The sequence below is a fragment of the Gymnoscopelus braueri genome (assembly GCF_963280865.1).
Source record: "Gymnoscopelus braueri genome assembly, chromosome: 12".
In the NCBI taxonomy this organism is placed as follows: domain Eukaryota; kingdom Metazoa; phylum Chordata; class Actinopteri; order Myctophiformes; family Myctophidae; genus Gymnoscopelus; species Gymnoscopelus braueri.
This window is the reverse complement of record NC_137614.1, coordinates 11,735,369-11,760,049: the sequence shown is the minus strand read 5'-3', so window position 1 is coordinate 11,760,049 and position 24,681 is coordinate 11,735,369. Positions and strand designations below refer to the sequence as shown.

The 24,681-nt window shown below is 42.0% G+C and overlaps 1 protein-coding gene across 1 annotated transcript; it reads left to right on the top strand.

Moving 5' to 3' along the window:
• Positions 1 to 292: 292 nt before the first annotated feature.
• LOC308097532 (rho-related GTP-binding protein RhoA-D) lies at positions 293 to 24,680 on the top strand. The gene is made up of 5 exons (XM_080445354.1): positions 293 to 433; positions 14,645 to 14,800; positions 18,806 to 18,926; positions 21,735 to 21,865; positions 22,222 to 24,680. Exons 2-5 carry the CDS (start codon positions 14,645 to 14,647, stop codon positions 22,393 to 22,395), a joined length of 582 nt encoding a protein of 193 aa, XP_080301480.1. The 5' UTR covers positions 293 to 433; the 3' UTR covers positions 22,396 to 24,680.
• Position 24,681: the final 1 nt, after the last annotated feature.

Below are 24,681 nucleotides of genomic sequence, written 5' to 3'. Positions count from 1 at the left end.
AATTTGTACATTTTAACAACACAAATCTGGTATGGGGGTCCCTCCCTGGCACAAAAAATCAGATGGGGGTCCGTGGACAAATACATTACAATATACAATTACAATTTGGGGGTCCCTGACATGGAAATATTTGAGAGCCACTGGAGGAGCCATTATGAAACGACCCCAAATAAGCAACTACACTTAAACAAGCCCAAAAAACTACCAATAGTTACAATCAACTTTACAGAAAAACAAGCCCAAAGTCGCTTATAATAAGCGGACATGGCAACACTGAACAGAACGCCGCTGACACACACTAGACTAGAGTCCCCAAGTAAAGCCAATACATCCTGATCACTGATCAGAGCTGCAATAAGGGAAGGGCGACAGATCAGGACTGGAGAAAAGACGGGAGTTCTTTTGGATTTTGTGAAAGCACAGGCTGGGAGAGGTGAGAAAGTTAATTAATCGCTGTTGATGTTGTTTTTCTTTAAATCGTCATTCGTAATGTAAACGCGAACCTTGATCGACTTCAGGAGTTTTGTTTGAGCTCTGAAGGAAAAGTAGGTGGTGTCAGTTTGAAGGCGATTCTTTTCTGAAGACGAAGAAGAAGGCATGTCGCTTTAGCCTGGAATATTATCAACACGCTCGGCGAGTTGAGACTTGCTACTTTGTAACTAACAAGTCTGCTCATTATTAACAATGTTACATTGTGTTCTGGCTAAGTAACACGTCTGCTCGTTATGAACAATGCTTACATTGTGTTCTGGCTACATTGTGTCGAAAAATCGGTGGACACACCTGTTTCCTTCCTCCAACCTCGACGTGTTGGTTCGTTGCACAAATCTTTTCGGCTCATGTTTGATTTTATTTTTTATACTTTTTATTGAGTCAAAACATGTTAAGACAATACCTCATTTGAACAATAGTTAATTTTTTTCTAAATCTTTTCACATGTTTTATGTTCCTATTAACAGACATTTCGACATTTTTTCCCCCGGGGTCATTCATGGTTTAGTGCTTAACGAATCTAATCTACAAACTCAACGGTTGGTGGGTTTTTACAGCAAATAACTTTGATTGTATGGTGTCATGGTTTGGACTTAACACCTAACGGGGACAACGTCGTCACCATCAGCCCTACCTTGTTGTGAAAAGTTTCTCCTCATTCTTGCTTCGAGAGGGAGAGAGAGAGAGAGAGAGAGAGGAAACCTGTTTGGCCAGAGAGAGAGAATCGATCGGTATTCGAAGCATTTTTTCGGGGAAACCAAAGACTTAGGAATGCGAAGAAAAGAATCACGCAAACCAATCACTACTTGATGATAAACACTTTCCCTGTCTTTTTTTAAATTACCCTTTTTTGTAACATAATACCTTTTATTCTTTGCTCGCTTGTTGCTAAACTGCTGCTTTAAACATTATTTTTTCTGTCCCGAGGACATTCCTTTCTCCGAGAAGCAGTGTTGCCATATCTTGTGAGAGAAATAAGCAAGCAGGTCTAGGAAAACAAGCCCAAAAGAAGAAACTTAGGCCACATGAGCACTTAAACCTATTATGCATCGGATATTTTAAAATAGTCGACCACGCGTTGTGAGCTTGTAGATCTGCTATTTAAAAAAAAAAACTCTTAGAATAACATTTGGGATATTTTTTGAAACTTTCTAACACCACAAATGCTCCCTGGCACAAAAAAATCATGAATACTTGACAACCACTGGTTTAAATAATAACTTTAAAAAAAATTGGAAGCAAGCCTAATAAGCAACTACGCTTTAGGAACCAGCCCCAAAAAACGCAACCCGCAACTACCAATATTTACAAGCAACTTTACAGAAAAACAAGCCCAAAGTCGCTTACAATAAGCCGACATGGCAACACTGCCGAGGAGTCACCACACCCTTTTGAATCCGCTGTAGCAACAAGACCATCATGTTCCATAAACTAACTCCTTTCCTTGCCACATGCTGCTCTCGCACAAATAAAAGCCAACTAATTGGAAGAAAACGTTCGGACTTGTGGAATAAAACAAGGGTTACTCCCCATTTCAGTTACTACGTAGTAATACACTGGTTATTAATACAATACATGGTGGTAGCAGCCTCTCTTGTCTACTGGCGAGGAGGAATGCACATTGCACACAAAGATTCTCCCACACCATCCTCTTGGCGTGTGTGTGTGCGCGCGCGCGCGTGCGTGCCCACTACAGTGTGTGTGTGTGTGTGTGTGTGTGTGTGTGGACTGTGTATGATGTCATTGTGGAGGAACAGCTGACTGCTGACCAAGCAATTCACACAGGTAGTGGACTTGGACAGACTGGGCATGGTCATTATCTCGCATGACAACACAGTCCACACACACACACACACACACACACACACACACACACACACACACACACACACACACACACACACACACACACACACACACACACATTTAAGTAGAGTTGTTCCGATACCAGTGTCGGAGAAGCTGCCGATACCGCCTAAAATGCTGGTATCGGTATCAGCGAGAATGCCAATCCGATACAAGCAACTATTAATGGAATTATTATTTATTCCTAGATCAGTGGTTCTCAAACCCTTTTAATTTCAAGGACCCCCATAACTCAGAGTGTACAAACATTTGTTCACTCTCAGAGTTACAGGCCTGTAAGGGTCCATTTGGAACCCCCTGAACGAACCCAGAGGGTACCTGGCTGGACCCCTCTTTGAGAACCACTGTCTTAGAGATTTTTAAATGACACACTGGTATTGGACCGGTATTCGGTACTTGGTATCTATATCGGGACGGAAAAAATGGTATCGGTACATCTCTAGATTTAAGTCTGACAGCAGAAGAAAAGTCTAAATAGTTTCAATTGGCTGTGAGTGTCAAATTAGTCCAATTTAGTCTAATTCTAAAACCGCCCTTTAACCACTTAAACCCTATATGTACTTGACCTGACCGGAATCCCTCAGGGCTCTATACTAGGCCCTCTCCTTTTTTTTTTCTACACTAAAATAACTTAACAAAAATAGCAGATCTACAAGCTCACAATGCGTTAACTTGTGTTTTGAGCTTGTAGATCTACTATTTTCACTTGAATGTTCACCCCAGAAATGTGATGCTAGGGTTCATGCAGTTCATTCTAAACCACTGTTCTCCATTGAAGTCACTTTAGATTAGAACTAAGATGACTGAGTTGCTCAGTAGGTCAGTGTGAAAGGCCCCATACTGTAGATATAGTCATTGTGGACCAGTATGCTCCAGGATAGCCAGAGGGCATTTCACCCTGCTCCTGCTGCCCCCTATGCCTCTTCTAAACCGTCTCGGCCCGTTTTGTCACTGACTGACCTGCTATGGATGCTGTGCTTTTGTTTCTGTGCTGCTGCTGGGACTATACAGTAACGTGTCCTCAGCAGTTGTTTGGAAGGTAAGACCCGGCAGCTGGATAATCTTTGGAGGAATCTTTTCTCTTTTGGCTGTTGCTGGGGATGTGTATTCAGCATTGCCATGGTTTTCAAGACCACCTTCTCTCACCAGTGGTCTACTAGGTGATCAATGTCATGGTCACATGGCAACTAATGAGACTGCAATCTCACGAGTCAAAGCTGTGTGAGAAATGCCTGGCTTGTGTTTGTGTTGTTGTTTTTGATGACAAACATAAATTGTATCGCTAATGGAGTGTAGCACATGCATACTGTAGGCATACTGGCTTTTGAAATGGCTTTTTAAAACACAAGCGTCTTTGTGCTAGAGGGAGGGATGGATGGGTGGTTTTCCTTTTTGAGTATCTTAATGGTGTGTCAGGCTCACTCAAAGACACTGCATCATTCAGAAAGCTTAGCCTTTGTCCAAGCTCCTATTAGTAGGAACTTCCTACTCGTCCCTTGTTTCTGATCGATGGACTGCTCAAATGAGAGTGTTGTCATGAATCCAACCATCTAGCCTGTTTGTTATGTTTGTGTGTGTTTTTAGCTAGGGCTGGGGCATATGTACGAAATCTCTTATTGACCAAATACCTCCATCGACATTTTGGCCATAATATAATCACTTCACTATATTTGAAAAAGTTTGAAAATATAAAATAGGGCACCAGGAAAAGAAAACACTTAGGAGTTACTGCCATATCACGATAGTTCCAGACGATATCTAGTCTTCATAGCACACTATCGACACTTTATCAATATATTGCCCAGATTTTAAGTTGTTATTTGTGCTGGTGTGTGTCAGCAGGAAAGGAGGAGTGTTGCATCCTAAGGATACAGAACATTAGCTCCCTGATGGTGACATCACACTGCAACACACTCAGAGAGAGAGGGAGAGGATGGGATTAGACAGAGACAGACGGAGAACAGTACTAGCCTGGAGGAGAGGAGGCAGAACAGAAGGAGAGAGGGAGGGTGACAATGAAGGGAACACAGAGGAAGGATGATGGAGGTGGGGGTACAATCAGGTCAGCTTTTTCAGCGAACTAGCGAGGGGGGTGATGTGTGTTTTTTTAGCAGTCTTTGTAGAAGACTTGGGAAGAGAAATGCAGTCATAATTTCTTCCCCAAACCCTGATTAGCTAACTCCGCAAGTTCCTCCTATGACTACTTCATCCACTTATTTAGGCCTATTTCTTCATATTCTTCTGAATATTAATCAGACTTTCAGTTATGTGCTTGATTTTTCCCCCCCCTCCACATCTGCTGCAATTCTTCTCTTTCATTCTGTTTCTACCTCTGTCCCTCCGTCTCTTCCTCTCTTACATCCTGCTTCGCTCCATCTCTGTCTGTCTGTTTGAACTGCAGTGAAAGCTTGGGGGTGGATGAATGGATAAATCTCTGTGATATGTTTTCTCTCTCTGCTCTGAGCCAAGCTGAGCTCTGTGATAAATTGGGCCGGGGGAGTCTCAATGGCTCTGTCCTATTTCAAACGTCTGCTCGGGTCCGTGGCTCAGCCTGCTGCACCCATTTCATCTCCCTCCCTACACCCCTAGCATGCGCATCCTACTACCAGCCAGCCCCAGGCTAACTGGAGAGCCTAAGCCAGAAAATCTAAGCCCAACCTGCTAAACATGTTTGAAAAACCAGAGTAATTAAAAACAGTAATAGTAATAGTTTCGTTTTTGGGAGCCCAAATATGTCTGCAGACTGAAAAATGGCTATTATCTAATGTAAAATGTGTGCAGCATGTGCAACATGTGCAACATGTGCATGTCTCAACAGTACCTTTGACCCCAAATAAATGGTCCGGGTGAAAGCTCTAGTTTAAAGAGTAGGGGTTCTCGTGGGCCTGTTTTCTACATGGTTGCGCTAGACCTGTTTCGCGTGCAATGCAAGTCAATGGGGAGAATATATTGGGTCATAAATTTCTATGGAGCAAAAGTGAAGATATCTTGCCTATATCTGGAGTTGCACCTAAACACACAAAAACAGAGATTCTGGTAATGGAAAAAATTGCCCTGATTTGCTACTTTGCAAACAAAGCAGTAAAATGCTAAAAGTGGGATTTTCTATTTTGAGACCTGTCGCCATGAATGACGGTGAATGGAATCGCTACTTTGTTTTTTTGTGCTTATGGAGCATAGAAGCAACAGGTAGAAATGATTTGACAATGTTTGACTTGTATCACGCCCAACACGAGCACAACCCAAAGTTCCAACAGAGTCCAACATTGCTTTGGCAGCCTTTCCTCAGTCTGTCCCTTTTTTATATATAGCCTGAATGATGTTTGCAATAAAATATGAGAAAAAGAAACTTGGAGAGCGAGAGAGCTTGCTGGTTTGCTGCACTGTAATCTATGATCGGGTCAGGTCGACCAGAGTTTAGCACTCACCTCAGGCTGCGTATAATATGCAAATGAGTTGAGATATATTAAACCCTGTGTGGTCTGAAATCAAGCGTTTTATTATAAACTTGTATTCACCCGCATACACACGGCACACTCATTTGCATGCAAATCTTTATGGTGTGTGTGGGCTGATTTAACCCTTTAAGACCTGGAACGCATCTGTGTCACATTTTGATTTGAGCTAAAAAGCATTATTTTACACTTTGGCTTTTCAAAAATAGCAGATATACAAGCTCATAGTGCGGCACCGAGTGCCGCGCTACGAGCTTGTAGATCTAGATGCTATTTTTGAAAAATCGTGAAAATGTGTGCAAATCTTTGAATATGTATTGTTTTTTAAAGCGAACATTTTAACTATTATTTTCTTCTGGGGGTCCCGGGAACAACATATTTTGAGATGGGGGTCGGCGGCCAAATACATATAATTTTGGGGGTCCTTGAGATGAAAAAGTTTGAGCACCACTGATATAGAAACATGTTTTTTCAGAAAACTGTTGGGATTTAGAAGACATTTGTAGAATCGGCTTCAGGTCTTAATGGGATAATCTGACCACAACACACTACTAAACCCTGTATACTACTTACTTTACCAGGTGGGTACCTTCCTTTTTTCCCCCTTTGCCCCAAATCTCCGATCTACAAGCTCGCATCACAACGTGTTGTGAGCTTGAAGATCGGCTGTTTTCGCTTAGGAACGGTAGGGTTCATGTGGTTAACAAGCCTGTGAGTGGAAAATGTGAACGGAAGCGAGAGGACCTGGGAGAGAGAAGTGGAGATAAAGGCTGATTGGGACCAGGGGTGTTGTGTATTTAGGGGATAAGGGTGTTGGAACTTAAGTGGGTGAGACATTCCACACCGCTTACGTCCTTCCATGGTTCCACACACACACACACACACACAGAGTTAATGTTGCATGTGAACTTTCAGTGACCTTTTGTTGGTCATCATCATCATAGTCTTTGCCAGGCAGACAATGAGGGCAAATACTTCTGTTTTCGCCCCTGTTTGTGTTTGTGAGCCTGTGTCTACACAGCTAATCTCAGACACCGCTGGACCTATCGGTGTCAAACTTTGCAATGCACAATCCCAGTAGACACTGACTGACCTCACATCTGCTATTTTCAAAATCTTTGCATGACACCATTGTATGGTGAAGTATAATATCAGGTTTAAGTGGTTTATCAGACTGATTTAGTCAATTACAAAAAGGTGTGTGTGTGTGTGTGTGTGTGTATCAAGAAAATACGTTTTGAGATTATTCAGTTAATTGAAAGTATATTGTGTTAGCATCATGTCCCATCAACATTCCGCTGCTTGTTAGTGACAAATAAGACCGTATTGATTCTTGAATCTTGAATTATTCAATAGAATAATCGCTAATAAACAAATCTATATTTGCAGTCCTCCTCACTTTCACTTACTTACTGTGTACATGCAACAGGATATCTGAGTTGCTAATAATCAATTAGTTTTCCTCTTCGACAAATTTGCTGTTTGTCAGAGAGGTGGGTGGGGGGGGGAGTTAAGTAGATTATTGGTTCTTTCCTCACCACAATCACAACAGTGTATATGTACTGTAATCCTTTCTGCTAACCAGCAGACATGCCTCAAGTGAAGTAATGTAATTTATAACTTCATATGGTTGGTCAGCTGAAAAAACTCTAGTGTCCTTATTCTGGGGTTAACACTTGGATCGGCTATTTCCGCTGAAGATATTTAGTGTAAATCGAAAAGAGGAGGGAGCCTACGGGTATAGAACGCTGCCGCTGGGGGACTACGGTCCACTAAGTATAGGTTTAAGTGATTATTGTCAGCTGAGTAAGCACTGTGTGGTTTCCTGTTGGTTTGACGTTGTTGAAATTTTCCTGGTGTTTGACATTTATTTACATTTAGCACTCTGTCTACTAGACCTAAATAATGCAAGGTAATGAGATATCTCATCTGATGTTCTGAAGTACTGTCAATAAGGGCTTTTGCTCTGTTAGACCTTTTTGTGACTTTCTTACAGTACTCATTTTTGCATGACCTAGGTCCCAGACCAGTGTAAGCGATCGTACAATAAAAGCGTAATATCCTGTGCTTAACATAAATCAAACGGGTCCCCAAACACATGATTTGCATGGAGACATTGTGGTCACTGATGCATTTGAATAGAAGTGGGTTGAGACTTTGAGAAACGGGTAGAGCTCCTTCTTTTCTTCACTAGTCTTCCTGAAACTCAATAAAGCTTTTGTGTGTTAATGTAACCACCATCTCCCTTGTCCAGTGAACAAGAATGGCCCCCTGGCTAATGTGTTACTAGTACTCCAGCACGGGAGACGCCAGACCTGCCTGGGAGAAAAGAGCACTAGTTGCTGAGAGAGGAATGAGAACTTTGCCCTTTTTGCAACCTCAGTCGGGGACTAACATTATGCAAGCCAGGCCCATTTATCCCAAGACACACACACATACGTTTGTATTACTATACTTGTGAGGACATCAACATTTTAGGAAGCTGATTTCATGATTGATTTATGATATTTTGGGGGCATTTTTAACTAATTAGTCCAAACTAACCCCAACCCCCTAAACCTAACCTCTAAAGGTCTAATCCTGAACCTAACCCCAACCTGAATCTTTTTCTAATTGTAATCGTATCTTAAAAAAACTGAAAATGGTCCTCACAACATCTATTTCTCATATTCTACTATACTTGTAGGGACGTTTGGTCCTCACAAGTATAGTAACACACACACACACACACACACACTCTGGCGTAGTCACATGGGAAGGTCAGAGAGTGTGTGGATAAGGGAGAGAGAATCTGATGGCTCACCATTCAGCCTGCAGTCTCCATTGCTTTGTGACTGTGATGTGAGTCATAACCCTTGGGTTTGACACAGCTCAGTTGTCATGCGATGCAGCTGGTTCGTTTACAGCGTTTCTGTCTCATACATTGTTGGAGATGTGAGCAATTTCATACCAAGCCAGCACATGTTTTTCAATCGTCGTCATATCCATTTTGTCTCTTATCTATGGTATATTGTATGTCTGTGACAGTGTCTCTTATCTATGGTATATTGTAGACAGTGCATATATAACCATTCTTTGAGCCATTCTTTGAGGCTGATGCACCCCCATGGCAAAAGAAACTCGAGGCACAGGGATAATTAAGTATTATTGCTTGAAAATGTCACTTAAGTTTTTAGTATACAATTGATTTGAAAGTAACCCAATATTAAAACACGTCTGGCTATGAGGTTAATTGCATTGGGGAGTGGTATGGGGGTTTTCAACTTTTTGATCACTTAATGAGGTTAATGTAACATATACATGTTTCATACGAATTTGCTCAAAATTTTAGCAAAAATCTTGAGACAGGCCTGAGCACAATCCGTGGCATTGTATTACTGGTAGCACTGACCTTGGTTTCATCAAGTGTTGTGCTTTCGGTTACGCTGGTTTCTGCTCAACGTTAACGTTCACGCATCAGTGTTACTATCCTTTAGCAAACACTTGTTGGAATGAGGAGGTGAAATCTTAGACCTGTCCCTGGCCAGAAGTGTCTGACTCTGACTTCAGGAAAAGGACATGGGGGAGGAATGGAGAAAACCTAAGACAGGTCGGATTGGACTCCTCCTTGTGCCAGTAAAGTTTGAATTGACTGCAGGGGCAGAAACCAAAGGAGGAAGCCGTAAAAGACGAGGGAAAAATTTGAAAAGGAGGAAAGGTTCACAATCCATATGCCACCTTTATCCCATTAAGACCGGGAAAGCATCTGTCATTTTAGATTTTAACCATTATTTTATACTTTGGCTATTATTTAAAAATCATGAACATTTGTTTAACATCTTTGAATATATATATTTTTTGTAACTTAAATCTTTACTTCTGGCGGTCCCTGGAACTAAATATTTAGAGATGGGGATCCGTGACGAAATACATATAATTTTGGGGGTCTTTGGTCAGAACCACTGATTATAGCAACATAAGTGTTTCAAAAAACTATTAGGATTTAGAAGACATTTGTAGAATCAGCCTCAGGTCTTAATGGGTTAATGTCCTGTAACGGAACACACACAGGCCAGAATGGGCTCTCATCACTCCTACAAAGTACATCTATTCCTGCAGTTTTATTAGGCAGCACTGTGAGCAGCCATCAGCAACCAACCGCATTACTGTATCGTGTCAGGAGAAATAAAACACAAGCTCCATTTTGTGAAGCTATCTCTAACTGCGAATGGAAAGGGTTGTATTGTAGCTAGCAGTCACGTACGCGCGCGCGTGTGCGTGTGTGTGTGTGTGTGTGTGTGTCCTAAGGCAGTGACAGTATGATGTATGGAGTTAAGCAGCAGCCTGCTATCACAGAGAACAGGTGGCTTTCTCCAGAGACAACCCAACAACACTGGCCTGATTTGTGTGTGGGTTGGTGTGTGTCTGTGTGTGTGTGCGTGTGTGACTGAGCAAGAACTCCAGCTAAAGAAATACGTGGAGGATAAGGAATAACACAGTTGGTAACTGTTATTACAGTGCACCAAGGCAAATGCCTATGGCTAATACAAGCTGTGAGCAGCATTTGGCCCACAGGATAAGATACAATATAAAACATTAATTTAGCTCTTGCACAACGCATATTTCACTTTGTAAACCTCAGTGCTAAACTGGCCTTCTGCATGTGCTGTATTCTGTGTAGTGTAGTATGGAGTGGGTAGGAAAAATTTACAAAACGTACATCCGTTGTATCTGGCAGTGTTCCTTATCCTACAGAGTAGAACCAGACACGCTGTGCAGAATGTACTAACCCTTCCAGGAGGTGTATTTTTCTTTCCTAATGCAGTTGTACCAAAACCACACCCACATGTAATGACCTTTGCTCCAAACCTCCCGGAATCGATTTCCTTTTCTTAACATTTTACTCGGTTAAAATGTCTCTATTGAGCTGTTTTCTGTAAGTTCAAATGAAGTGGGGAAAAAAAGGAAATGCATTATTAAATAGTTATAATAACAATTATTATTAATGGCTCATATTCTTATCAAAGCCTGAGAGAGTTCTTAACATATGCTACTACCTATATTTACCTAACACGGGCTGGACTGCAATGTTAAGAGACATACACAACGCATACAGTATATATTGCTTCAGATTGAATGTTCAATAATGAAGCTGTACGCAAAAAACGTTGTATACTTCTTAATCACTTGAACCCAAGTGTCGCTATCCTGGGCATGACATAATAGGTGGACATTTGGCAAAAATTGATAATAAATGTAGATGGGGCTATGCAGTGAAGAGATTTTGTGTAGAGGGACAAAAAGAGTAGGCCAAGGATGGTTAAGTAAATCGTAGCAGAAGGAAAAGGGTTTGAAAGTTGGGAGTAGTTCCAATACTTTGACAGTCCTCCTACCACTGTTCTGCTACAAAAGTGTTTGAATTGAAACATTATCAGTTCCACATTTTTCTTAGTGTTGTATAGCACTAAAACATTTCATTCTCTTGTGATTGATGTTAGATACCTTAACGAGAAACTGCGTCTTGGCACAATTCAGGGGGAAAAAGCCATTTAGCCTAGTAATACTTATCCAAGACTTCCACATTGGTCCAATTTCATGATCAATCTCCTTCATAAAGAAAACAAATGACACATTAATAAGCACATTGTAATAGCTGCCTTCTTTTTTCATGTTCATCAGTCTGCACAGTAATCATGTGAAAACACAAACAGTATTCACGAAGGAAATTAATGCCTATAATACTAAAAGTAATCTCGACAGGTACTACATTTCATTTATTATATTTATGATTTTTATAATTTGCACTTTTCATACTGTCATTTGAACTGAAAGAAAACCACTTATTAGAGCAGCCAAGCTGCATTGCACGAACACATGACCTCAACAACAAACGTCATACCTAATGGGCGTGGTTTTGGCACAACTGCATTAGCCTATTAAAACCGGGAATGCATCTGTGTGACCACTTTAACCATTATTTTATACTTTGGCTATTCAAAAAAAGCAGATATACAAGATAGCACAGCTATGAGCTTGTAGATTTGCTTTTTTTTTTTTTATTGTGAAAATGTGTGTGTGTGCGCGTGTGTATGTATAAATAAATACGAAGATATTATAGCAACATTATAGTTTGGATTTAGAAGACATTTGTAGAATCCCTAGAAGCAAAGATTTGGGTTACAATTGTTCGCTTTAAAAATATATATATTAAAAATGTTGCACAAATTATCATGATTTAAAAAGAATGCACATCTACAAGCTCATAGATCTACAAGCATTCGGTGGCGCGCTATGAGCTTGTATAGCTGCTATTTTTTAATAGCCAAAGTATGAGATAATTGTTAAAGTGGTTAAAATCAAAAATTCCTGGTCTTAATGGATTAGGAAAGGAAGACACGCTTGCAGGAGATGTCATCCTGTCTGTAAGAAATTCATTTGTTTCAGTTTCAGTGGACAAATTCATTTGTTTCAGAGGACAAGCTTATGCTTAGTGTCAAAGGGCCTCCGTGCCATTTCGGAGCACTTTCCAACTCGCCAAGAAGAAACCATTCACTGCTGCTAAGTGTGTGGAGCCTGTAACAACTACTATATTTATCTGTTCCTAATCAGGGAAGGTTTGGACACTTTGGTCAACAAATGGCAGGGAACTGAAAATTCATTTTAAGTTGAAATTGGTCTCCTTTAAATGACTGACATATTTAATAATTGTATACTTTCAAATGAGAAAAATAACAGCTTGTAGATCATCTATTTCTGCTATTTTTGGAGAATGTTTGTTGGATGGATGAAAATTTTCCTACATGGAAACGATTATGACGATTTATGCAAAAATAATTGCGACTATCTCAAATAATTGCGATTAGACGATTTAGGTAATAATTGTGACAGGCCTAGCTGTGGAGGCTGAGGCTGCTGGCAGCCAGCCGAGCAGTTGTCTCATCACCTACTGCCTCCTCTCCATTATTGTCAGCTTGCGGTAGATGGCTATTGATCTGTGTGTGCGTGCGTGTGTGTGTGTGTGTGTGTGTCACTTGCAAGCCAGGTTGCACTCAGACACACCTTTCAGGGATGCAAGTAAAAAGAATCGGGGAGAGAATTGTGTGCAATACAGGCCTGTCACCAACCAAAGCTGTAGGTGCTATAAATTATTAGGCCAAGGTGATGCAGCAGCAGCATTTTTTATTATTTTTTTTAAGAGGTGCTGCTACGTGCTGGTGTATGAGAGACCATGCGTGGGCTAGCTGTATGTAGAGCATTGCATCCTGTGCCTGTGTGGGGTTGCAGTGTTCCCAGGACTGGCGCGCCGCCTGCTATCCCCCCCAACCCCCCCTCTTTTTCTTTCTTTCTTTTTTTCTTCTTCTTTCCAGGCCAACACTGACTGAACCCTCAGCCTTGCCATGCTCTGTTTTCCACCTAGGCCCACAGGACAGGACACACACACAGCCCATAGGAAAGGGAAGAGGAAGAGGAAGAGGGTGCGGCTCTCCGACAGACTTGGATCACCTCTTCTCTCCTTCCTTTCTCCCCTCTTTTAATACCAGTCTCACTCTGTCTCGGTTTCGCTCTGACTCCCTTATTGCCCCCTCCCCTCCCACCCGTTCATGGATTTGCCATGCTACAACCGTGCTTTTCCGAGAATTGACTCGGAGCGCTTGTGTGGGAGTTTGTTCCTATTTTGCCCATTCTGCATTCTCTTTTTTTTTAGAGATAAGACTCTGAAAAGACTAATTGAGGCCAACAATTGAGTTGCTATGCACTACCATGAGCGGATCAAATAAAGAATGAATGAATGACTAGGGCCGTGGTTCAGGAGGTAGTGCGGCCACTTACGGGAAATGGCAATGGAAGGTTCCCAGTTCGTTCTCCTTGGCTTAATGACAAAGTGAGTAAGGCACTGACCCTCTGACTCCTCCTGGTGATAATGTTGGGTTTCCTCCACTGTCGGTGTGGGACTGTGTGTGAATTGGTGAATGTTACGAAGTGCTTTGGAATGAAGGCGCTATTTGCTGCTGCTGCCCCCACGCTCTGGAACAGCCAATCCCTTCCCATTAGAAGTGCTCAGAATATAGTTTTTTGTTTGTTTTTTTATAACTTTATTTATAGGATTTTCAAGTATAAAGACATACAACCCCACATATAACCCACCCTCCCCGGTTCCCTCACAAAAAACTAAACAAAACAATAATTATAGGGGGGGGGGGGGGGAAGAAAAAAGGGTAATAAATCATTTAACATGAAGTCGGGATTTGAAATTAAATACACATAAAAATAAAATGTTAAAATGAACCTTAGTAAGATTACGGCGGTTTAGTGTATTCAAACCAGATGTTAATCAGACAATAGTACAATTGATTTGTTAAAAATACGTTTAGGTTACCACACATATCCAAGTATCTCTGAAAACATGATGAATTGATCAAGAGTGCCCATCTTTTCTAGAAACCACAGTAAACAGGAACAAAATAAGACATTGAGACATGTCATGATAGGAAAAACTTATTTCAGCTAAAATACAGTATCACTTCCTGTAGTTGTAGAAAGAGAAAGGGTAAATTCAATAAAAGGGGACCAGGCCATTAAAAATTTTGACTATTGGGGTTTTTTAATCTCTCCTAATTTGTTTTTCATGTTTTTATTATTTGCATATCCTATCAGACAGTGTGACTATGTTGTTGCACAGGCCTGTTCTGTTGATGCTTTCTATGTACAGCACTTTGGTCAATTTCGATTGTTGTAAATGGTCAATTTCAATTGTTGTAAATGTGCTATATGAATAAAGTTTTGATTTGATAAACCATTTTTATCATTTGAATAAAAGACACCTCGTTAAAGTGTTCCATTCTGTTTGGCAGATGGCAGCCATCAGGAAGAAGTTGGTGATCGTCGGTGACGGAGCATGTGGAAAGACCTGCCTGCTCATCGTCTTCAGCAAGGACCAGTTCCCTGAGGTCTACGTCCCCACCGTGTTCGAGAACTACATCGCTGACATTGAGGTGGACAGCAAGCAGGTACAGTTTTGAAGGACACACACAGTCAGTGACACACATGTGATCTGCACTCGCGGGATTTTAAACACATGAACCGTAGCGTCCTTATTCTGGGGCAAAGAGATTTGGGGCAGGAATAAAAGTAGCATACCTATTGTAGAGCCCTGGGGCACCCCTGACAACTATGTGTTGTTTGTTTCCCCTACCATTGTATTGTAGAGGGCGCCCCGCCCTCCCAACAGGAGCCCCCACCCACCTGAAAATTAAGTCAATTTTACTATATTATATTATATAGCACCAAATCTCAATAGAATGTCTCTAAAGGCGCTTCATATATTATAGAGCACGTCTAGACTATACTCTTTGATTAAAGCAACAAAGTAGTGTATGTTTATTCATGTTGTTTATATAATTTACTGTATGTGCACCTGTTTCAATTAGGAGTCTCTATTCGGTCGGTCGTACAATTTTTCTGTCCTCTTCTCTACTCTCTGGTTCACAAGAGGGCGGGGCCCAGCCCCCGACACACACAAAGCAGAAGAGACAGGCGACAAAAGTAAATAAAAGTCAAAAAGAGTTGAACGTGTGTGACAGACACCGGGCTAATAAGCGTAGTGCGTGCATTAGCGCACTGTGTGGAGCTAAGACTGGGAAACGCGTCTGTGTCATTTTTAGATTTCTTTGGCTATTCAAAAATAGCAGATATACAAGCTCATAGGGCGGCACCGCTATGAGTTTGTGGACCTGCTCTTTCTTTTTTTATCGTGAAAATGTCGTGAAAATGCAAATCTTTGAATAGCGCTATGAGCTTGTATATCTGCTATTTTTTAATAGCCAAAGTATAAAATAATGGTTATAGCTATAAAATCTAAAATGACACAGATGCGTTCCCGGATCGAGTGGGCTAAAGTGGTATTTCACTTTAAAAACCCTTCAGGGGTCATTTTAATGTGTACTTTCTGGCATTTGTGTGCACCTATTAGACACCTCCATTTTATTAGATACACCCCCCCCCCCCTCAGTTTGAAGCCCATTGAACTTCAAACTTGAACCATGTTAGACTCATTCAAAACACGTCCCTGGTTCTGGTGACTGATATGGTCCTTATAATGCACAAGGGAGGCCGTGTTTTTCAATTACCTTTTTCAACTACTGCAAGCACTATACATTTTAATTAAAACCGTCAGCTTTTTCACAAATATTTGCACAAATATAATGAACCAGAAGCCTGATGAGTATAATGTAAAATGAAATGGAAGGGATGGAGGACCTCAGATGTTAAATGTTTTTCCAAATCATCCAGCCCAGACCAATTTTTTTTTTTTATTGTTAGTTTGTAGATCTATTATTTTTGTGACGGCTAAGCTTGTAGATCTGTTCTTTTAGGCAAGCGACACATTTTAATCAAATCTTTGATTCTGGGGGTTTCCCTGGAACAAAATATTTTTTAGATGGGGTCAGCGGTCAAATATATATATATACTTTTGGTGGTCCTTGATATGAAAAGTTTTGAGCACCACTGATAAGGCAACATACGTTTTTCAGAAAACTGTTAGGATTTAGAAGACATTTTGTAGAATCGGCCTCGGATCTTAATGGGTTAAAGATAGGAGGATGGTTTGGATGCTCCAGTGAGACACATGTACTCGCCTAAAGTATTTTGGCTCGTGTGGAAAGTAATCGCTTCAGTACTCGCGTGTTCTGACCCTGTCAACCTTCAGAGTTGAGGGAACAGGAAGTCTTTTTTAGTTCAAACAATGATAGAAGAGAGGACGAAATGGATGGTGGTGGTTGAGGGAGATGAGTGGGCAGGACAGACAGGAAGTCCTTATGTCTATTGAGGCTGGCAAGGAAGTGTAGACCCAACAGTCAACAACAGGAAATGGAACGTCACAGACTTCCTGCGCAGGCCTGGCTGGCGCTCCCTACCCACCTTTGTACAATACATTATGACTAATGCCCCGTTTCCTGGCCCTATTTCCTGTGCTGTGAAACCTTGGATCAGCTCACTTCCTCAAATCTGAGTTTAGGTTTTTTTTGCAATATGGTGCAAGGCTCTACCACTGCTTTAACCATTTAAACCCTATAGTTGACTGGTGTCCGCCGCAGGGGTGTATAATACGCTACCCCCAACCACCACCTATGTTCCCTCTACTCTGAAAGTGAAAATGCAAGCTCACAACACGACTCAAGTCCAGAATTGGGTTAATGTGGTTAATTTGTATACAGTCTGCTGTGGCACATGCAAGATACGGTTGTATTAACCACCGTGCTGCCACACTTCTGAGCATTCAATTTCACCAATTTCACGAATGTGGAATAGACTTGAATGTGAAGTTATGTAAATATACTTCAGTGCTGGCAGTCGTGGACATTGAGCAGATAAGCAGAGGGTTGCAGATGGGTTTGATGCTTCCTGAAGAGATCCTCTGTGGATGAGCTGAGAAGCACAGTAAGCACAAGTAAATTATGGCTGAATTGGCTGACTCCTAAGAGACACCCAGTGGTGACCAAATGCCAGGACAGAGTTGGGAGAGTGTCACCAGGCTACCAGTGGATTTGCCTTGCCATGCCATGCCGTGGCTACCCTCATGTTCCCAGACAGGAAATGTGGCACAGCTCAATCCGCTGCAACACGTTCCCACAGGAAACGCCCCCCCCCCCCCCCAGGCTTGGCTGTGCTGAGCTGAGTGAAGTTCGGATTTAGGTGATAGTCCAACTAAACAACGAATACGTCACCTTTTTGTATTTTAAACCTAATAAAAAGGTGACACTAGACAGTAGGTATGCACTGCAGGGTTGCTCTCTGGGGAACTTTAATTCACTGACATTATGCAAGTTTAATCAGGAAGTTCTACCTTAAACAGGATCAACCCGTAAGTGAGCAAATACAGCGCAAGTAAACCTCAAACATCATTCACAGGCAATAATGTCAAGCATGTCTATGACTTACTCAACCCCAGTCAGCCAGCCCCACCTACCAGCATCTGTTTTTATGTACCATTGGGGGATTATCCTGACCAAAGTCTTTGCACACCCATGCAGCAGCGAGCCATAAAAGCTGATCTAGTCTGCCAAAACCCAACCGATTGACATTTTTTTGTCTTGACTGAAATGCTTACCACTTTTTGAAGTGGTATGGGTTAGATTACTGCCTTTGTGTGTGTGTGTGTGTGGGGAGGGCAAAACTGTGCCATACAGCAGCCAAGAGACAGCATTCAGTTGGCAGACTTTTACCATCAGCCTGAGCAGCTTACAGGCCACATGATTTAAAAAAAGTGACATATCTAGGCTACTGTACATCAAGACATTCCTGCAGAGCACATTCCCAGACTTTAATGTGTGCTGCAGTCTCTTGCAGTGCAGGTTTTGTTTTGGCAAACTATCTGTTCCATTCAGATCAGGTCAGATGGAGTCCTCTCAGGAGCTGCTGACTGTTTGATTAACAACTGGAGGAGAGCCTGGGGAGCCATGTCCTGCTCAGGGGAATTCGTTTTAACCCATTAAGACCTGAGGCCGATTCTACAAGCGTCTTCTGAATCCTAACAGTTTTCTGAAAAACCTATGTTGCTGTATCAGTGGTTCTCAAACTTTTTCATGTCAAGGATCCCCCAAGTTCTATTTGGCTGCCGACCCCCATCTCAAAAATATTTTGTTCCAGGGACCCCCAGACGCAAAGCTTTGACTTAAAATTGTTCGCTTAAAAGAAATGTGCAAAAATGTTCACAATTCTTCAGATAGCAGATCTACAAGCTCGCAGCGCGGCACGAAGTGACTCACTGTGAGCTTGTATTATCTGCTATTTTTGAATAGCCAACACCCGTCTTAATGGGTTAAATGACCAGGAATTAAATTCAAGTTAATTTCCCCAATATATTATCTAGCCTTTCTCTTTTAATTCTAAATTAGCGAGGCACCCTGTCCTGACTGTCTCCCCCAATTTATCTTAAGACTCAATCATTTTGACTCCGATGACCCTCCCTTCTCTGTTTTAAGTTAAATGTGTTGTCCTTTTTATCTTCTCAGGTGGAGCTGGCACTTTGGGACACAGCAGGTCAGGAGGACTATGACAGACTGAGGCCTCTCTCCTATCCCGACACAGATGTGATCCTCATGTGTTTCTCCATAGACAGCCCTGATAGTTTAGGTAAGGCTGGACATAACTCGGCTGCTAACAATGTCGTGGAATAAAATAAGACTTAAAGGTTATCGTAATAAAATGATTGCAAGAAGATTATAACAGACAGAAAAAGGATATAACAGACAGAAAAAGGATAAGGATTTGTTGTACTAACTGATTAAGTGTGTGGCCCATAGAGGTGCTTTAAAAAAATAGTTACAACCAAGTCACAAGTGACTTGGCCAGCCTGACCACCCCTTGGCAAGGTGGTTTTTTTTTAAAAGCCTTTGAGTCTTTTTTTTTCTACAAGAAGTCTAAAAGGGCCCTCCCAGAGCAAGAAGAAAGTTGATCATTCCACAACTTGACTGGAAAGGTACATGTCAAGACCTGTACAGGTTGTGTGTACATGCAACATTTACTGGAAAGAGTTTGCTTCTCCTGCATGTTTTTCAGCTCTTTTCAACACTGGATAGTTTAATGTAGATGCCAAACTAATCATGGCATGTGCTACCGAAGAAAAACTACAGCAGACTACATCTGCATTATAGTCTTGTCCTTTTGTCTTTGTCTTTTTGGTAGGAGGTCTGCAGGGAAATCTAGATTGAACAGGGTAGAACACTGGCATGAACCCATTATGTATTTTGGATGGGGCGGGGACATTCGGGTTGTTTGTGCTTCATGGAGAAACAACGACAACCACAGTTGTCCAGGGCAGTGTTGAGCACAAGGTGTGGTGACCGCGCTCCATCCACGATGTGGTGGAAGTGGAATGTCATTGTGAAAGAGCCACAGATGAGACGCCTTGCATAGCACTGCATTAAACACTTAAGCCCTATATACTTTGTCATTTGACAAATAGCGAAACTAGCTGATCTACAGCTAGTTTCGCTTGAGTTGTTTCTTTTCTTTTTTATGCTTACAATCACATGCCCAATCGGGACGCCAGGGTGAAAGTTGTTAAAACATGAGGTGCGGGCAAGACTGCACTGGTTAAATTGCCACAGACACTGTAGCTATCCAAAAAATGACAAGTATGTAGCTTGCTAGCATTCACAGGGTGGCAGGTTACAGTACATTGTAATTGTTAAAGAGGGTTGATGAAAGAGGTTAGCACAGAGAAGGAAGGTGAGGATTTATGACATGTCGGCGTCACAGATTTTCAGCCTAAGAGTCAACATCCGGTGAGTAAGAATAGTTTGGTGCAAAACTGCAAATAGGGCATCCCTAGGGAAATAATTACCGCAAGGGACACGTATCTCTACAGATCTCTACAGCAAAATAAATGGAAGTTAAGAAATGGGGTTATAAGATAAAAAAAAATCTGTCTGAATGATTGGAAAACCAGTCGGATTGAAAAAGGAGTGCTCGTTTTCTTCGAGTTCACCGAGTTCGCAACCCGTATGTATGTATTGTATATGGCTCAATACACAGTATGAGTGTTTACATTTGGGTGTGTGCACACATGTACAGTACAGTATAGGGGCCAATTGAATATGCATGTGCCGTGGTACTAGCCTGGGATCCAGCCTGCTTGCTGCGTTTTCTTTTTTCTCACTTAAGTTCACAGTCTGGGAAGCCTCCTATCTCCATGCCCAAACAAGAGAAAACAGCCCGCGGCCTCTGATTGGTCTGTAGGGCGGGGGGGCGGGACCAGTGTTGTCCAATGTAAAACTCTAGTGACTTCCTGACTTGGCTACGTATTTGAGTCAAATAGGACCCTGGCCAGACTGAGTAACGGAGGTGAGAAAAAGACGAACGTAGCGAATCGAGGTTGGATTCCAGGCTACCGTGGTACGATGCATTACTGCAGTGGTTCTCAACCTTTTCAGGCCTTGACCCCCCAAAATAATCATACTTTAACTGGGGACCCCCCACCCTGACAAGCACTTGGAATGGAGTTGTGGCTTTTTGTTTGACTCCGTTCCAGAGATAAATATTGTGAAAATAGCAGATCTACAAGCTCACAACACCTTGCAACACGAGGCGTTGTGAGCTTGTAGATCGTCTATTTTCACAATGTTTGCCTCTTTCTTATATTATTTTATATTATTCTTTCTTATACAATTTGGCCAATGTTTGACCAGTTTTTATAGTTTAGTTTGTTGTTTACCCCCAAATCATGTGGGGACCCCCTGGGGGTCCCGACCCACAGGTTGAGAACCACTGCATTACTGCATAACTTGTGTAGAATGATTAGTTTGCTGTTCTGTGTTATGTCATGCATGAATTGGCACTGTGCAGTGCCGATTCATTTTGTAGTTTGGTGTTCTACATTATTTTTATAAAAGAAGCTGACATTGTTTGTTTGAGTGCGAACGTTTTCTTTTCATGCAGTTGCTTCCAATCTGCATGACGATACAGACAATGTCAGTGAAACTTAGAGGCTCTGACATTTCCTGTAAGCAAACGGGAGCATAATCTATCACGTATTTCTGGCTAGGCTCTCAGTATCCTCCCAAGTCTTTAAATAAGTTGTCCCTGTTGGCTGACATGATGTATAGAGCCCCCTCTGTAAAACCACCGCCATGGGGCTTTCTCCCATACCGTTTTGATTTGGCTGTGCCACAGCTAACATTCCATACTGTACTATCTCAGTATGGCATCTCCTTCCAGGGAAAACAAGAACACTGGTCTTCACCACTGGCCTAGACCGAGAATCAGCCCGGGGTCAATGGCCTCTGAGACTGAGTGTTTATGTCTCCACTGTGACAAGGGGAAGGACTCTCCCAATTCTCCTTGTAGGGCAGAATGGTGGAATGTGAGTGTGTGAGTGAAGTGGATAACAACAGCAGGATTGGACTTCAATGGAACCATGTGTCTCTCTGTTTCTTGTAGAGAACATTCCAGAGAAATGGACGCCTGAAGTGAAGCATTTCTGTCCCAATGTCCCCATCATCCTGGTGGGGAATAAGAAGGACCTGAGGAATGACGAACACACACGCAGAGAGCTGGCCAAGATGAAACAGGTGTGTGTTTATCTTGGTAGTACTACTTTATCAGTAGAACCCAGCAAGACATTTGTCTCCTGTATAACCAGTGCCTTATGAACTATGTATGTATGTATGTATGTATGCAGGCCAGGCTAGGCCAGGGGTTTCAAACTTTTTCATGTCATGGACCTTCAAATAGATTTTCCTTGACCACAGATTCCAATTTAAAATGATTCTGTATTAGGAACCCTGTTATGAAAAGACTATTTTGTCCACATGTCATGTAATGGTATGTACTGTATGTATCGTAAGGTCATGACTTGTTGGTGAAATTAAACTACTCGTTTGGCTGACCCCACTTTGAAAACCACTGATGTGCATTCATTTTGTAGGAGCCGGTGAAGCCAGAGGAAGGCAGAGACATGGCCAACCGCATTAGTGCCTTCGGCTACCTGGAGTGCTCGGCCAAGACGAAGGATGGTGTGCGGGAGGTATTTGAAATGGCCACCAGGGCGGCGCTGCAGGTTCGCAAGCGCAAGAAGAGGGGCGGCTGCCTGCTGCTGTGAAGGGGGAACGGGCCAAACCACCAATCGGCCAAAACTGAGGGAAGACCTCCCCGCAGCGCGACCTTAGGAGAAAAACCTTTAAACCAACCAATGGCTTTCTTGGACTATATTTACATCACAAACACAGATCTGCCACAGGCAAATACGAAAGACTGACACACCTGTTTAAAAGCAAAACAAATCAGCCTTTTTTTGTACTTTTCTGTTTTCTTCTACTACTCACACGTTGTTCCTGCTTTGTTCTTCCATTTGCTGCTGGTTTTTGTTTGTCTGTTTCTTTGTTTCTTTGTTTCTTCACCAGCATACCAGCCTGTTTGTGTGAGGAGCCTGTCTCCCTCAGTTCCCCATCCTGTATGTATGAATGTATGTATGTATGTATGTATGTATGTATGTTTGTATTTATATGTGCATATATATATATACTTTACATATATATCAGTCATCCTGCCACTGCCTCTGTGATTGTTTACAGAGAAGGACCAAGAAGCTCACACACCCTTAAAAAAAAAAGGTCTATCTCCCAGCCTATAGCCACCCTTAAAAGGCACACCGTTTCTCATGAAGTGTTCTTTTAGATTTGGCTTGTTGGGACTCAAAACGAATGTCATAATGGAACCCCACCTGTCCACGTTATCTCCACACTATGCATTATCTTCAGTCCTCATGCTCCGGTCATTTGCCGCATGCATTTGATTTTACGCCCCGAAATGTCCAGTGTGCTGACTCGGCAGAGCTCCCAGTGTCTTTTTTTTTTCCTCCACCGACATCAAAGACTGTACATCTAGGTTCTAATCAAATTAGATTCATTCATTCACTGAAACCTACATGAGCTCAGACAGTATAAGGGCTGTTTACGGAATGCACCTTGCTCTGTCTCTGTCTATGGCGAAAGGATAGGCTGGCACCGCACACAGTGGCCTATTGTCAGAAACAATACTCGCAGTCACACACACACACACACACTGGGCTCAGACAGACATGCCACGAACCAGGCCACACCAGCGCCTCTCCATAACATGCCCACTCTGAATTCTGTACGGCTCGTTCAGACCGATTATGCAGTTATGCGATATTACTTCTGAGTTTTTTCATTCATTGAAAGGGAGTGCATATCATGTGGTTTGCTGGACTTAACCCATTAAGACCTGCGGACGATTCTACAAAATGTCTTCTAAATCCTAAGTGTTTTTTGAAAAAACTTATGTCAGTGGTTCTCAATGTTTTTCATGTCAAGGACCCCTATATGTATTTGGCCGCAGACCCCCATCTCAAAATATTTTGTTCCAGGGACCCAAAGATTTGAGTTACAAATGTTTGCTTTAAAAAATATATTTTCACGATTTCTCAAAAATAGCAGATCTACAAGCTCTACGAGCTTGTAGATCTGCTATTTTTGAATAGCCAAAGTGTAAAATACTGCCTTTTAGCTCAAATCAAAAAATGACATACGATTCCAGGTCTTAATGGGTTAATCGTCACTGCGTTCACCAACATTGCCACTCAGGCAGACAGTTTGAGGCGGCGGCTTATACATTATCCAGCTGTGTGTGTGTGTGTATATATATATATATACTGTACAAGATCTACACAGCTTGATTGACAAACACACACGCTATCAATGTGCCAACTCTAAACCATGGATCACCATGATCAGTAGTAGATACCTTGGCTGTTTGAACTGCCATGTTGGTTTTTACACACCAGCCAACCAGCTGTATTCTAAACATGAGACGTGAAACTTGTAGACAGTGAAATGTAATGGGAGGGGGATAATGCCTACCAAGACCAAGTTTCTTATTGAGAAGTCCTCTAAAACTTTGAGATGGATCCCACTACCAACACTAAAAGCTCCCCTTTTAAGTTTCACAATCAGTTCGCCAATAGTCTTAGCGGCTACTTCCTCACGTCAGGGTTGATGTAAAGAGATGGCGAGCATGTTGGGAGTGCACATCAACCCTGGTTCAGTATCCTCCCTACTAACACTCTACACTTCAGAGCTCATGGCAAGTGTGTGTAGATAGTCTCAATGTTAAGCTCCAAGGATGGCAATCTTGCATCCACTTGTCCAGCTCCATCAGACACCTTGAGATCAGAGGGGCAAAGGCAAATTCCAAGCCAACCCCCCCCCCCCCCATATCTCCTTTTTACAGTAATGTCCCAGAACGTGAAGTCAGGAGAAAAAGTTGATTGTGATGATGCTTTACAAACAGGACAGGGGTGTGGTGTTTAATGTCTGTCTGGATAAGACGAAAATGTTAATAAAATATTTTTGAAATGCTACATAAC

Excerpts from the sequence above, each read along its gene's own strand:
- LOC308097532 (XM_080445354.1), top strand. The coding sequence starts at position 14,645 with ATGGCAGCCATCAGGAAGAAGTTGGTGATCGTCGGTGACGGAGCATGT. Across the intron at positions 14,801-18,805 it reads TTGAGGTGGACAGCAAGCAG|GTGGAGCTGGCACTTTGGGA; the intron begins GTACAGTTTTGA and ends TTATCTTCTCAG. Across the intron at positions 18,927-21,734 it reads AGACAGCCCTGATAGTTTAG|AGAACATTCCAGAGAAATGG; the intron begins GTAAGGCTGGAC and ends TGTTTCTTGTAG.